The sequence below is a fragment of the Schistocerca nitens genome, chromosome 2 (assembly GCF_023898315.1).
Source record: "Schistocerca nitens isolate TAMUIC-IGC-003100 chromosome 2, iqSchNite1.1, whole genome shotgun sequence".
Lineage (NCBI taxonomy): Eukaryota > Metazoa > Arthropoda > Insecta > Orthoptera > Acrididae > Schistocerca > Schistocerca nitens.
Genome location: NC_064615.1, coordinates 578372312 through 578389123, shown reverse-complemented (window position 1 = coordinate 578389123; position 16812 = coordinate 578372312). Strand labels below are relative to the sequence as shown.

The 16812-nt window shown below is 44.6% G+C and overlaps 1 protein-coding gene across 1 annotated transcript in view; it reads right to left on the bottom strand.

Moving 5' to 3' along the window:
• The window catches only part of LOC126236628 (E3 SUMO-protein ligase RanBP2), a 265257-nt gene that overhangs the window by 95552 nt on the left and 152893 nt on the right, over positions 1-16812 (bottom strand). The window contains exon 18 of the mRNA XM_049946076.1: positions 15477-16564. Within this exon, the coding sequence (XP_049802033.1) occupies positions 15477-16564 (1088 nt within the window). The remainder of the gene's footprint in view (positions 1-15476; positions 16565-16812) is intronic.

The following is a 16812-nucleotide window of genomic DNA, read 5'->3' as shown; positions in this document are numbered from 1 at the left end:
AAGTAAGCATGTGCAAAAAGTGAGCTGTAGACATACCTTTACTAATTCATCACACTGTATAAAATAATAATAATAATAATAACAACCTGTGGAGACCCGGGAAAAGAATAGGCCTCCGATATGTTCTGCCAGTCGTAAAAGGCGACGAAAAGAACAAACCACTAATAGGACTAACCCCCATTTTAGTGTGATTAGTTGGTTCAGGACATAATTAATGAAGCCTCGGACAAGCGCTGTCGTGGTCGGGGGCGATGCTTGAACCCTATGCCCGTCCACAATGTTAATGACACTGCTAGCCAACTGGAAAATTATTTAAATCCAAATAGAGGTGATTTGCAGGATATGCTTCCTGCAACCACTCTACAAGGAAAACAAAAGACAGAGGATGAGATGGTCAGATGAAGTTAACCAACACCTCATGTTCTGTTGTTACCAAGCAACAAACTTAGGAACCAACACAACTGGATACAGATCACAAGTATACACAACATTTATTACCAGATACCCAGAATTAAAATTTTTAACAGAACAACGACTAGCTGATCAGATCCGTGTAATAATCAAAAATAACAGGATACCCCAGTCAGAATTAGAAAACATCAAACAACAAGTACAACAAATACTGGAACAAAATAATGTGCAATCAGAAGAAGAAGAAAATACAGTAATGGACTCAAACATCCCAGAGCAAACAAACAAAGAACAACACGCATCAATTAAACAATCAGAGGAAAACGAAATCTTAAGACAGCCACCAGAACAAACACAAATAGAACACGAAGTGACACACATGTTAGATATAGAAGAAAAATTTCAGTTGACATATATAGAATACAAAGACACAAATACAGACATTAGACCATTCTTGCATAGACCACCAAATAACCCACACAGTCTAAACAACAATAACAACTATCAACACAATCATACACAACAAAATAAATGAAAATACAACTATGGAAGAGTTACAACTACTGTTTTACATACGAGCACTCACTACACCAAATATACACACTACGCAGAGATCAGAACCAACCAACACACAGAAGAAACCCACAAAAACCAGCATGGCAACACAGGCTACAGATCAGAATAGAAAAACTGAGAAGAGACATCGGACAGCTAACACAATTTATAAGAAATGAAACATCAGACAAAAAACGAAAAGGGTTAGGTAAAATCTCACAACAAGAAGCGATAGAGCAATCAGATTAAAAGAAGCAGAAATTAGAAGCATTGGCCAAACGACTTAAAGATACAAAAAAAGTGAAAATAGAAGGAAACAAAACCAAACATTCAACACAAACCAAAAGAAATTTTACCAGACAATAGATAACACACACATTAAAACAGACAATCCATCAAACATAACAGACCTGGAACACTTCTGGAGCAACATATGGTCAAACCCGGTACAACATAACAGATATGCACGCTGGATACAAGCAGAAACAGACACATACAAGATGATACCACAAATGCCTGAAGTGATAATTTTGCAACATGAAGTCACCCGAGCAACTAATTCTACACACAATTGGAAAGACCCTGGAACAGATAAAATAGCAAATTTCTGGCTAAAGAAGTTCACCTCAACACATTCACATCTAACTAAATTATTTAACAGTTACATTGCAGACCCATACACAGTCCCTGATACACTTACAGACCGAGCGAGGTGGCGCAGTGGTTAGCACACTGGACTCGCATTCGGGAGGACGACGGTTCAATCCCGTCTCCAGCCATCCTGATTTAGGTTTTCCGTGATTTCCCTAAATCGTTTCAGGCAAATGCCGGGATGGTTCCTTTGAAAGGGCACGGCCGATTTCCTTCCCAATCCTTCCCTAACCCGAGCTTGTGCTCCGTCTCTAATGACCTCGTTGTCGACGGGACGTTAAACACTAACCACCACCACCTTACACTTACACAAGGAATAACTTATCTGAAACCTAAAGATCAAGCAGACACAGCAAAATATCGCCCCATGACATGCCTACCAACAATATACAAAATATTAACTTCAGTCATTACACAGAAATTAATGACACATACAACACAGAACAAAATTATAAATGAATAACAAAACACTGAAAGTAGTAAAGGAGTTTTGCTATTTGGGGAGCAAAATAACTGATGATGGTCGAAGTAGAGGGGATATACACTGCTGGCCACCGTAAAAGCAACACACAGAAAGACAAGAGGTAGCACAACAAAATTTTTTTTGTAGATAACATGTTGACCAAGTATCAACTGATTACGTTTACAGACGTCTGTGACATGTGGTTCCTGCCAGAATCAGTAGTCAGAGTAGCCGCCATTGTTGGAGATCACCGCTGCCACACGTCTCGGCATTGAGTCAAAGAGATTTTGGATTTTTTTTTTGGTTTGGTTTTAGGGCGCAAAACTGCTATGGTCATTAGCGCCCAGCCCGTGACTTAGGAAACAGTAAAAAAACCGAAAGTGAAAACCAGCAGCAATGGGAACAGTCATAAAATTGGAGAAACTAAAGGCAGAAGGAAGGCTTAAAAATCCACTACAGAAAGGGGTTGGTTGTCCCCAAAAAAAGCTTCAAATGACTGACGTCATTTCACTGGCACTAATAAACTGGAGAACGCGGTCGGCTGAGCGCGTGTCATCTGCTAAAATCAACGATAGATCAGGCGATAGCTGTAGACGGGCGCGTAACGGATTAAAATAGGGGCATTCAATTAAAAGGTGTCTTACCGTCCACAGCTGAGAGCAGTGGGGACAGAGTGGGGGAGGATCGCCGCTTAAAAGATGTCGATGGCTAAAAAGACAGTGCCCTATCCGGAGTCTAGTTAAAATTACCTCCTCCCGACGACGCGTTCGGGAGGAAGAAGTCCAAGCACAAGGAAGAGCTTTCACTTCCCGCAATTTATTATTGGGAAGTGTTGACCAATGTGCGTGCCATAAATGAACAACACGACGACATAAAACACTCCGTAGATCGCAGAAAGGAATCGATGGAATAGCTGGCCGAGGAAGAGAGACTGCAGCCTTGGCTGCAATATCGGCCGCCTCATTTCCACAGATACCAACGTGTCCCGGGAGCCAGAGGAACGCCACTGAGACGCCCCCCAGGTGGAGCAAGCGCAGACAGTCCTGAATCCGGTGGACCAGAGGGTGCACAGGATAAAGGGCTTGGAGACTGAGGAGAGAGCTGAGAGAATCTGAGCAGATAACGTACTGTATCTGCCGATGGCGGCGGACGTAGTGGACAGCCTGGAGAACAGCATAAAGCTCCGCAGTATACACCGAACACTGGTCGGGAAGCCGAAATTTATTTGGGGTGTCGCCAACAATATAGGCACCCCCTACACCTAACGATGTTTTCGAGCCGTCGGTGTAAATAAATGTGGCGTCCGTCATTTGTGCACATAGAGCAGCAAATGCCCGACGATAAACAAGTGTAGGGGTACCATCCTTGGGAAATCGACAAAGGTCACGGAGCAGGCAGATCCGGGGACGGAGCCAAGGCAGTGCTGTACCCCAAGTTGTCAAGAAGGTTTTAGGAAAGCGGAAGGAAAGAGAATGGAGCAGCTGACGGAAGCGGACTCCCGGGGGTAGTAGGGAGGAGGAGCGGCCTGCATACCCTACATCAAAGGAGGCGTCGAAAAAAAGGTCATGGGCTGGATTAGCAGGCATGGAAGACAGATGGCTAGCATAACGACTCAGAAGGACTGCTCGCCGATTGGACAGCGGAGGTTCAGCAGTCTCAGCATAAAGGCTTTCCACAGGGCTAGTGTAAAAAGCTCCAGACACTAAACGTAATCCACGGTAGTGGATAGAGTCGAGACGCCGAAGAATAGACGGCCGAGCAGAGGAGTGGACTATGCTTCCATACTCCAATTTCGAGCGCACTAGGGCGCGATAGAGGCGGAGAAGGACCACTCGGTCCGCTCCCCAGGAGGTACCATTCAGGACACGGAGGGTGTTAAGCGACCGCAGACAGCGAGCCGAAAGATAGGAAACGTGGGAGGACCAGCACAGTTTTCTGTCAAACATAAGACCCAAGAATTTAGCGACGTCTGAAAAACGGAAGGTTGACAGGACCTAGATGTAAGGAGGGCGGAAGAAACTCCTTACGTCGCCAAAAATTAACACAAACGGTCTTTACTGGGAGAGAAACGGAAGCTGGTTTCGATGCTCCAAGAGTGGTGGCGATCGAGACATCCTTTAAGACGTCGTTCAAGAAGGCTGATCCGTTGAGAGCTGTAGTAGATCGCAAAATCGTCCACAAAGAGGGAGCCCGAGACATCAGGAAGGAGATAATCCATAATTGGATTTATAGCGATGGCAAACAGTACAACACTCAGCACGGAGCCCTGGGGTACCCCGTTTTCTTGGGAGAAAGTGCGGGAGAGAGTAGTGTTCACCCGCACCCTAAATGTGCGCTCTGCCATAAATTCGCGAAGAAAAAGGGGCAGCCGGCCTCGAAAGCCCCAAGAGAACAGTGTGCGGAGGATGCCTGTCCTCCAACAGGTATTGTATGCTCTCTCCAGATCAAAAAATATTGCTACCGTTTGGCGTTTCCGGAGAAAATTGTTCATGATATAAGTGGAGAGAGCAACAAGATGGTCAACTGCAGAACGATGCTTTCGGAATCCGCATTGGGCAGGTGTTAAAAGACTGCGGGATTCCAGCCACCACGCTAAACGGTAATTCACCATACGCTCCAAAACCTTACAGACACTACTCGTGAGAGAAATGGGGCGATAGCTAGAGGGGAGATGTTTGTCCTTTCCAGGTTTCGGAACAGGAACGACGATAGCTTCCCGCCATCGTCTGGGAAAAGTACTGTCGGTCCAAATTCGATTATAAAGGCGAAGGAGGTAACGCAGACTATGGGTTGATAAATGCAGCAACATTTGGACGTGGATACCATCCGGTCCTGGGGCGGAGGAGCGAGAACAAGAGAGTGCATGTTGGAGTTCCCGCAAGGAGAAAACAGTATTGTAACTTTCGCGATTTTGAGAGGAGAAAGCAAGATGTCGCACTTCCGCTGCACGTTTCTTCGGGAGAAACGCTGGCGGGTAATTTGAAGAGCTCGAAATCTCAGCAAAGTGCTGACCCAATGAGTTAGAAATTGCGACGGGGTCCACTAATGTATCATGCGCGACAGTGAGCCCAGAGACCGGGGAGAAACTAGGCGCGCCTGAGAACCGTCTAAGCCGACTCCAAACTTCCGAGGAGGGAGTGAAGGTGTTAAATGAGCTAATAAAGAATTTCCAGCTTGCCTTCTTGCTATCGCCGATGACGCGACGGCATCGCGCACGGAGCTGCTTATAGCGGATACAGTTGGCCAAAGTAGGATGGTGACGGAAAATGCGAAGAGCACGTCGCCGCTCACGTATTGCGTCACGGCATGCCTCGTTCCGCCAAGGAACTGGGGGCCGCCTGGGCAATTCGGAGGTGCGTGGTATTGAACGTTCCGCAGCTGTAAGAATAACGTCGGTAATATGTGTGACCTCATCGTCGACGCTGGGAAAGCGACGGTCATCGAATGTCGCTAGAGACGAAAAAAGTGTCCAATCAGCTTGGGCAAACTTCCAGCGTCGCGGGCGCATATATGGCTGTTGAGGCTGCAGTCTAAGGACACATGGGAAGTGGTCACTTGAGTGTGTATCATCAAGGGCGAACCATTCGAAGCGCCAAGCGAGCGGAACAGTACTGATCGCAAGGTCCAAATGAGATAAATTTGTCGTGGAGGCAGACAAAAATGTGGGGACCCCAGTGTTAAGGCAAACTAGATCCGCTTGGTGGAAGACGTCTAGCAATAGGGAGCCACGTGGACAAGGATGTGGAGATCCCCAAAGCGGGTGGTGGGCATTGAAGTCCCCAACCAGCAAATAGGGGGGTGAAAGCTGACCAAGAAGATGAAGGAGATCAGCTCGTGCCATTGGTGTGGACAATGGAATGTATACACTACAAAGAGAGAACGTGTATCCGGAAAGGGAAAGATGGACGGCGACAGCTTGGAAGGAACTGTTTAAGGGGATTGGGTGATAATGGAGAGTATCATGGAGAAGAATCATGAGTCCTCCATGGGCTGGAGTGCCTTTAACAGAGGGGAGGTCATATCGGACGGACTGAAAATGAGGGAGAACAAAGCGGTCATGGGGACGCAGCTTTGTTTCCTGAAGACAGAAGATGACCGGCGAGTAGGATCGTAAGAGGATCGACAATTCATCCCGATTGGCTTGAAGGCCGCGGATATTCCAGTGGATAATGGACATAGGGTGAACAGAAAATGGAGGAATGTGACCAAGAGTGCTGTCAACTCAACGACTGCTCAGAGCTTGCGACCGACAGCATGGAATGGCATTCAGCCGAAGGCAGAAGATCCTGATCCATAGGTTGGTCAGGAGCAGCTCCTGCCACCAGCGATCGGCCGGTTGATCGGCCACCAGCAGTGCGCCTCGGCGACACAGAAGACGGCCGAGGGCGATTTCCGCCAGGTGGTGTTGTAGATGTGACACGCCTTGGCGGAGAAGGAGAGGAACTGGGTTTCTTTGTAGCCTTCTTGGAAGTATGATGTTTAGATGAAGGAGAAACCGATGGTTGTGAAATTGCGGTACGTAAAAACTCTTCACGAGTATGCTCTTTTTTCGAAGACTTGGTGTCTGACTTTTGGGCTCGAGATTTAGCAGAACACGACGAAGGGTGAGCCATAGAGTGGGCAGGCGAAAGTGGTGAGGTTGAACGGGCGATCTTTGCGCTGGCCGATCTGACGACTGTGGCACTAAAGGTGAGGTCACAAGGCTGCGTGGCCGCCTCCTTTGTTGGCCGAGGAGAAGCAAGGACAGTGCTGTATTTGCCTGTCTGAGGCACGGTGGGCTGTCGACTGGCGAATAATTTTCGAGCAGCAAAGGTCGACACCTTTTCCTTCACTCTGATTTCCTGGATGAGCTTTTCGTCCTTAAAAACGGGGCAATCTCGAGAGGAAGCAGCGTGGTCACCCATACAGTTGATGCAGCGAGGGGATGGAGGTGGACAAGCACCCTCATGGGCATCCTTGCCACACGTAACACATTTGGCCGGATTGGAACAGGACTGGCTGGTGTGATTAAACCGCTGACATCGATAGCAACGCGTAGGGTTTGGGACGTAAGGGCGAACGGAAATTATCTCATAGCCGGCTTTGATTTTCGATGGGAGTTGAACTTTGTCAAATGTCAAGAAGACAGTGCGGGTTGGAATGATGTTCGTGTCAACCCTTTTTGTAACTCTATGAACAGCCGTTACGCCCTGGTCAGACAGGTAGTGATGAATTTCTTCGTCAGACAATCCATCGAGGGAGCGTGTATAAACGACTCCATGCGAGGAATTTAAGGTACGGTGCGGTTCCACCTGGACAGGGAAGGTGTGGAGCAGAGAAGTACGCAGCAATTTTTGTGCCTGGAGGGCACTGTTTGTTTCTAACAACAGGGTACCATTCTGTAATCTGGAACAAGACTTTACAGGACCTGCAATTGCGTCGACACCTTTCTGAATAATGAAAGGGTTGACCATGGAGAAGTCGTGACCTTCGTCAGACCGAGAAACAACAAGGAACTGTGGCAACGATGGAAGGACTGTCTGTGGCTGAGACTCAGTGAACTTACGTTTGTGAGCAGACATAGTGGAAGGTGAGGAAACCATTGCGGAAGAATACCCCATGATTACCGGCGTCTCCGATGGCGCGCTCCTCCCTTGTGGGGGCCCTCACTGAGGGCACTCCCGCCTTAGGTGATTGTTCACACCTCAGGTCACACCTCCCAACAAACGGACGGAGGGACCAATCGGCACTTTCCGAAGGTATCAGCTCGGGTAAGCACCCCTCCCTGGACCTGGCCGTTACCAGGGGGTACGTACGTGTCCTACCTGTCTACCCGGGGCGGGGAATTACGCGTTACCCCGTCACCGGCTATGCATGGAAGTGCGTGGGTCGGCCTTCAGACACGCACAGGGAGGAAAAAAGAGAAAGGGAAAGGAAAGAAGAGGGGTCTCAAACGCCGCAGCGGAGAAAAGGGCAAAGAGAAGAGGGAAGGAAAAGAGAAGGACAGAGGAAGGACGAAGACTTGTAAGTGTTGAAAGCAAGGAATTTGTAACAGTTTCGAGTGTTCGTCTCCGGACGTAGGCACAAACCATACTCCCAGAGGGGGAGAAAGGGAAGGAAAGAACCAGAGGCGGAGGGGGGGGGGGGGGAGATGAGGGACGGGGAAGGATGCGGAAAGGGAAGGTATGCAGCCCGGAAAGGAAGGAGGGCCACATTAGCTCGGGGTCCCGTGCTCGCTACGCATGTGTCCACAAAAGAGTTGTGGACCCCCTGGGTGGAGACGTTGGATGTGTTCCTGGGGTACAGCAGCCCAAGCAGCTTCCACACATTGCCAAAGATCATCTGGTGTGGCAGCTGGGGATGTAATCTGGGTCACTCGTTGAGCAACCATGGACCACATGTTTTCTATCGGCGAAAGATCCGAGGAGCGAGCCGGCCAGGGAAGCAATTCAATCTGGTTATTGACGAAGAACCTTTGGACAATGCGTGCCACGTGTGGTCGCGCATTATCCTGTTGAAATATGGCTGTGGCCGAGCCCTGAAGGTAAGGAAGGACAACTGGCTCCAGCACCTCGGATATGTAGCGCCGGCTATTTAAAGTACCGGCAATGCGTACTAGAGGCGTGCGAGAGTAATATCCAATACCGCCCCATACCATAATACCCGGTGCAAGACCAGTGTGGCGGTGCATAATGCAGCTGTCCAGCATCCTCTCCCCACAGTGTCTCCACACTCGAATCCGACCATCGTGGTGCTGCAGACAGAAGCGTGCCTCGTCAGTAAAGACAACGTCATTCCATTCTGCCGTCCACATCCGTCTGTCATCACACCATTGGCGACGGAGACGTCTGTGCTTCTGCGTCAATGGTAGACGAAGCAATGGACGTCTTGCGGACAGACCACTCTGCTGTAAACGGCGTTGAATGGTACGCGCAGACACTGGATGATGCGTTACAGACGCAATGTGCTGTGCTATGGTTCGGGATGTCACTGAGCGATCCGTCACTGCCATACGCACAATTTGTGTATCAGCACGTGCAGTGGTGCACCGAGGTGAATGCGATCGACCACGTCGGTCCGTCGTACCCTCCTGCATCCAACGGTCACATATCCGCATTACAATTGTTTGGTTTCGTCCAACACGACTAGCAATTTCTCTGTATGATAATCCACAATCTCGGTAAGCCACTATCCTTCCTCTGTCGAACTCTGATACTTGATCAAAAGATGTTCGCTGTTGTCTACGAGGCATAACTGATCGTCTTGTGAAACAACCACAAGGTAAACACACGTGCCGAACGTACACTCGTCGAAATCGCCAAGCCCCAAATGGCGCTATGAGGTGGCACCACAGGCGCGCGAGATGTGCGTCTGCGCTGAAATTCTAATCCGTTGCATATCTCATCGCTGCAAACCCATGGTGTAAATTTCACTTGATTCGGATGCTTCCTTCAGGGTGTTGCATTTACGGTGGCCAGCAGTATAAAATGTAGACTGGCAATGGCAAGGAAAGCGTTTCTGAAGAAGAGAAATTTGGTAACATCGAGTATAGATTTAAGTGTCAGGAAGTCTGTTCAGAAAGTATTTGTATGGAGTGTAGCCATGTATTGAAGTGAAACATGGACGATAAATAGTTTGGACAAGAAGAGAATAGAAGCTTTCGAAATGTGGTGCTACAGAAGAATGCTGAAGATTAGATGGGTAGATCACATAACTAATGAGGAGGTATTGAATATAATTGGGGAGAAGAGGAGTTTGTGGCACAACTTGACTAGAAGAAGACACCGGTTGGTAGGACATGTTCTGAGGCATCAAGGGATCACCAATTTAGTATTGGAGGGCAGCGTGGAGGGTAAAAATCGTAGAGGGAGACCAAGAGATGAATACACTAAGCAGATTCAGAAGGATGTAGGTTGCAGTAGGTACTGGGAGATGATGAACCTTGCACAGGATAGAGTAGCATGGAGAGCTGCATCAAACCAGTTTCAGGACTGAAGACAACAACAACAACAACAACAACAACAACAACGAAACGGCTGTTGCAAAGGAGCACGAGGATGCAAAGAGCAACTGATAATAGATGCAGAGGTGACATATCAAGCTAAAACTAAACAAAGGTCGCTACACTATGCATACATTCATTACCAAAAAGCTTTTGATAGTGAACTCCACGCATGGTTACTACAAATATTGGAAATATACAAAGTAGATCCTAAATTGATACAGTTCCTAAACATAGTAATGAAAAATTGGAAAACCACACTTAATATCCAAACAAATTCAAATAATATCACATCACAGCCAATGCAGATTAAGCGTGGAATATACCAAGGAGACTCATTAAGCCCTTTCTGGTTCTGCCTTGCTCTGAACCCACTATCCAACATGCTAAATAATACAAATTATGGATACAATATTACTGGAACATACCCACACAAAATCACACATTTGTTATACATGGATGATCTAAAACTACTGGCAGCAACAAATCAACAACTCAACCACTTACTAAAGATTACAGAAGTATTCAGCAATGATATAAATATGGCTTTTGGAACAGACAAATGTAAGAAAAATAGCATAGTCAAGGGAAAACACACTAAACAAGGAGATTACATATTGGATAACCACAGTGACTACATAGAAGCAATGGAAAAAACAGATGCCTATAAATATCTATGACACAAGCAAAAAAAATAGGAATAGATAATACAAATACTAAAGAACTAATAAAAGAAAAATGTAAACAAAGACTAACAAAAATACTGAAAATAGAATTGACAGCAAGAAACAAGACAAAAGCTATAAATACTTATGCTATACCAATATTGACCTACTCATTTGGAATAGTGAAATGGAGTAACACAGACCTAGAAGCACTCAATACACTTACACGATCACAATACCACAAATATAGAATACATCACATACATTCAGCAACAGAAAGATTAACATTAAGCAGAAAGAAAGGAGGAAGGGGATTTATCGACATAAAAAACCTACATTATGGACAGGTAGACAATTTAATAAAATTCTTCTTAGAACGAGCAGAAACTAGCAAAATACACAAAGCAATCACTACATCGACTACACCATTGCAATTTCATAACCACTTCTACAACTCTTTCGATCACATAACATCAACAGATACAAAGAAAGTAAATTGTAAAAAGGAAACACTACATGGCAAGCACCCATATCATCTAACACAGCCACACATCGATCAAGACGCATCCAACACATGGCTAAGAAAAGGCAATATATACAGTGAGAAGGAAGGATTCACATGATTGCAATACAGGATCAAATAATAAACACCAGATATTACAGCAAGCAAATTATTAAAGATCCCGATACCACAACAGATAAATGCAGACTTTGTAAACAACAAATAGAAACAGTAGATCACATCACAAGCGGATGTACAATACTAGCAAATACAGAATACCCCAGAAGACATGACAATGTAGCAAAAATAATACATCAACAGCTTGCCTTACAACACAAACTTATAAAACAACACGTTCTGACATACAAGTATGCACCACAAAATGTACTGGACAATGATGAATACAAATTGTACTGGAACAGAACCATTATAACAGATAAAACACCACCACATAACAAACCTGACCTCATACTCACCAATAACAAGAAGAAATTAACACAACTAATCAAAATATCCATACCCAATACAACAAATATACAGAAGATAACCGACAAAAAATTGAAAAATACATCCAACTGGCTGAGGAAGTCAAGGACATGCGACATCAGGATAAAGTTGACATTATACCAATTATACTATCAACTACAGAAGTCATACCACACAATATCCACCAGTACATCAACACAACACAGCTACATCCAAACGCATATACAGGGTGTTACAAAAAGGTACAGCCAAACTTTCAGGAAACATTCCTCACACACAAATAAAGAAAAGATGTTATGTGGACATGTGTCCGGAAACGCTTAATTTCCATGTTAGAGCTCATTTTAGTTTCGTCCACCTATGCTCAATGGAGCACGTTATCATGTTTTCATACGGGACACTCTACCTGTGCTGCTAGAAAATGCCTTTACAAGTACGACACAACATGTGGTTCATGCACGATGGAGCTCCTGCACATTTCAGTCGAAGTGTTTGTACGCTTCTCAACAACAGATTCAGTGACCGATGGATTGGTAGAGGCGGACCAATTCCATGGCCTCCGCGCTCTCCTGACCTCAACCCTCTTGACTTTCATTTATGGGGGCATTTGAAAGCTCTTGTCTACGCAACCGCGGTACCAAATGTGCTCTTCGTGCTCGTATTGTGGACGGCTGTGATACAATACGCCACCCGCATCTCGTGGTTGTGCGGTAGCATTCTCGCTTCCCACACCCGGGTTCGATTCCCGGCGGGGTCAGGGATTTTCTCTGCCTCGTGATGGCTGGGTGTTGTGTGATGTCCTTAGGTTAGTTAGGTTTAAGTAGTTCTAAGTTCTAGGGGACTGATGACCATAGCTGTTAAGTCCCATAGTGCTCAGAGCCATTTTTTTGATACAATACGCCATTCTCCAGGGCTGCATCAGCGCATCAGGGATTCCATGCGATGGAGGGTGGATGCATGTATCCTCGCTAATCAGAGGACATTTTGAAAATTTCCTGTAACAAAGTGTTTGAAGTCATGCTGGTACGTTCTGTTGCTGTGTGTTTCCATTCCATGATTAATGGGATTTGAAGAGAAGTAATAAAATGAGCTCTAACATGGAAAGTAAGCGTTTCCGGACACATGTCCACATAACATATTTTCTTTCTTTGTGTGTGAGGAATGTTTCCTGAAAGTTTGGCCTTACCTTTTTGTAACACCCTGTATACAACTACAGAAATCTGTAATTATTGATACATGTTCAATTACCAAAAAGTTCCTAAATCCAATGTAACATATACCGTACAGTTAAAAGGAAGTCACGCTTGATCAAGATCCGCGTCACTTTCCATTTTTAACCAGACATAACGTCTGAGAAAGGAAAGATGATGATGATGATAGATGGGAAAATTCAAAATAGACCATGTAGCAATATCCTACCCAGTCCAGAACGAGATCCACAACATTCAAGTTCTTGGAGGTGTGAATGCCATTTCTGACCACTACTTAACTCTAATCAAATGTACACTGAAAAAAAAAATCATTAGAAAAGATCACACACAGAGGAGTTTGACACAAGATCATAGAATACAATATAAAGCAATAATAGGAAGAATTCCATAGTAAAAAACCACACAAAAAGCAAAAGAACAGATACCACATAGAAAGAACACTAAACAGCCATGAGGGACTCTGAATGTGAACACACACTAGACACAGGCAGTCCTTCCACGAATACAACTGTACAAAAATTCCAAGAACTCTTACATCATTTTAATAATTCCAGAAAACAGGAAGCAAAACCAACTAGGTAAACCAAGGGAAAGTACATCAAGGAATAACTGCACGTTACAGAGGAAAATTTCCACACCAAGGACACGAGATAACTCTACAGGACTTATGTTTCACAAAACATGATGGGAAACTTGCATTAACTGATCAAGAGCACCGTCACAAACTGGCACATTATTTCTCCGATATCCATAATTGCCCTGAACCTAAAACAAGAGTCCTAACACCACAATGCACTTCCACTCGCCCAGGCAAGGCGCACATCCACCAATATCTGAAGAAAGGGAAACATTCCACGTGGGAAAAAAATATATCTAAAAACAAAGATTGTGTAACTTACCAAACAAAAGCGTTGGTAGGTTGATAGAGACAATAACAAACACTAACACACACACAAATTTCAAGCTTTCGCAACCCAAGGTTGCTTCATCAGGAAATAGGGAAGGAGAGGGAAAGACAAAAGGATGTGGGTTTTAAGGGAGAGGGTAAGGAGTCATTCCAATCCCGGGAGCGGAAAGACTTACCTTAGGGGGAAAAAAGGACAGGTACACACACACACACACACACACACACACACACAGAGAGAGAACAAATCTTCAAGCTGAAAACAATTCTAAAATCAAAGCAATCAGGCATAGTCCAACATTTGCACTTTCATAGATTTCAAGAAAGCACACGATTCTGTTGACAGTCCTTGGTCAAGATCTTAGAAGAACAAGGACTCAACATAAAAACACTACGATGTATGAAACAGACAATGGCTGGCACCAGATCGAAAGTTAAATTCATGGTGAAATCTCTGACCCCTTCATGATAAAAACTGGAATACACCAAGGCAACAGACTATCACCAATATAGTTCAACCTAGTCCTGGACAAAGTAATGGAGAATGGGAAAAGGAAAAAACACAACTAGGGCAATCCCATGACATCTCAAACCTAGCTTTCACAGACAACCTGGCTACACTCTCACATAACGAAGCAACAGCAACCAAACAAATAAAAATACTAAAAGAACATGCAGAAAAAGTTGGTCCAAAAACCTCTTTCAGTAGTCTAAATTGTTCTGCTGAAAATTAAACACACAAAAATGAGACAATATATTGCAAGATAAACAAGAGTTACACATTTCAAATGTTTGGATGAAATCCTCAGACTTACAGGAGTAGTAAAGATCTCACGGAAGACTCTACTACAAAAAATGAAGAGAGCCTGCAGCAAAACGCATATCCATTCAGACAAAGATGAGACATTACAACACAGTAATCAAGCCTGAAATACTGTATGCAAGTGGGGCTCTAAACTCCATATGAAAAGGGATATGGAAAGCATACCGAAGGAAGAACGCAAAATATGAGAAAAATTCTTGGCCCAAATCTGACAGAAGAGATAAACGGATTATACTCTAGGAAAATCAAACAGATGTCAAACCCAGCAGCAAATGTCAGAAAAAGAAGATTAAAGTTCTACAGGCAGATCAACAGGCTACCACCTACAAGACTCACCAACAGAATTTTGATAGAGACAATTAATAGGGAAGTACCATGGACCGCACAAGTCAAACTCGATCTAGCAAAAACACAAATCAATTCCATAGAAACTGATGACAGATAAATATAGTGAACAAGAACTATAAGTAGAATGTCAGGTCAAGGAATGAAGTCCCAAAGAAAACAGGGACGAAGTGGACTGAGGATGGAAAGATACTCTATGGAGAAAAGATGAGAGAATTAATAATAAATCAGAGTTGCTGCTTAATTATGCTATGTTGACCACAATGTTTCCTTTGCTTATATGGCACGTTTAGATACTGTGTAGCAAAATTCTCAACTTGTTTGCAGATACACATACTGCAATTTGGAATTTCTCTCTACACCCCCCCCCCCCCCCCCAACCCCCTCTCAAACACTAGACCAGCCAATAGTAATTAACAGCAATGACATCTTTTACAGTACTGCAGGGTAGAAAACTGGAGAAAAAAATATTTTTTTACCTGTATAATTTAGCCCGGCTTTCAAAAAGTACTGTCTCCTCTTCTTCACCAGTCATGACCTGAACTTCAGCAGGCAATGGAATCACAGGTTCAAAGTCAGGACATGGGTCATGATCTGTTTCAGCAACATTCTCTTCTTCAGCATTAGAACCCATTGAAGCTTGACGTGATTTGGGACTTGTCTCCTTTGGCACCAAATTTTTCTCAGTGACAACTGCAGAATACACTGGAGAAGGAACAGATGAAAGTAAAGAGTTGGTTGCTATTGGAAGAACTGGGCTAAGGGATGCAGCACCTTTCTCAAGTGATGATACTTGAGGTAAATGAGCTTGAGGAGGCATTGTTATCTGAAAAGCATGAGGAACAGTATGTCGTCCTATATTTGATACTGCCCCATGGGACGGTGGTAGCTGCTGCTGAAGATGGGATGTTGAACTAAATGAAGTTTGTGTGGTTGTCAGAGGTAAAGGTTTTGAAGCTGAGTATGTAGTGGACACCATTGCCTGAGGCATGGAAGTTCCAAGATCACTCTGAACAAGAGGCATCCCTCCCAATCTATGCTGTGGTGGTATAGTTACACTCAGAATGGGCTGTGTAACAGGAACTGTTGTAGGTAAGGTATCAGAAGATGTAATAACAACATTGACAGGAGCAGATGTAAGGGATACTTTTACTTCAGGTTGAGTGTTTTGTGGATCAGGATGTGTTCCTAAGCGAGAAAATGCAGGAGCCTGATGGCCACGGAAATCTGGCAACTGCTGGCCTTCAGAGAATGGAAGGGCACCTTGGCCGCTATAATAACCAACAGTTCCTGGGGGATATATCAGCGCTGGCTCAACACCACGGAAAAATCCACCCATTGGTTGTGTGGGTGGTATTAACTGAGGATGAGCTTCTCGTGGTGGCGGCGGCGGTGGTGCGTAAGGCACACTTGAAGTGCCCATTATGCCAGACACAGGTCTATAATCTGGGTAACCAGGGAAGGGCTGAAAAGGTGGGTATGTTCCCATATGACTAGCTGCTATTGTCACATCTTCTGCATAGTCTTCTTCATCAAATACATAAAGATCATCTTCAGTATCACACACCTGCAAAATAAAATGTACCTGCATAACCCAAGTACTTTTTCAAAATTATCTCATCATGTGCATTTACATAAACTTTAATATTTTCATATTGTGTTCAATGTGATTAACTTCCAGCATCAGTGCACAGTCACGCAAAGAACACGCCCCAAGTCCACATACATCTGAAGCTTTCTGATAATATGGATGCTACTTGTAATAAAAGAAAAATTTACTTGAGAAAACAATAAAATTAGGGAGATAGAATGCCT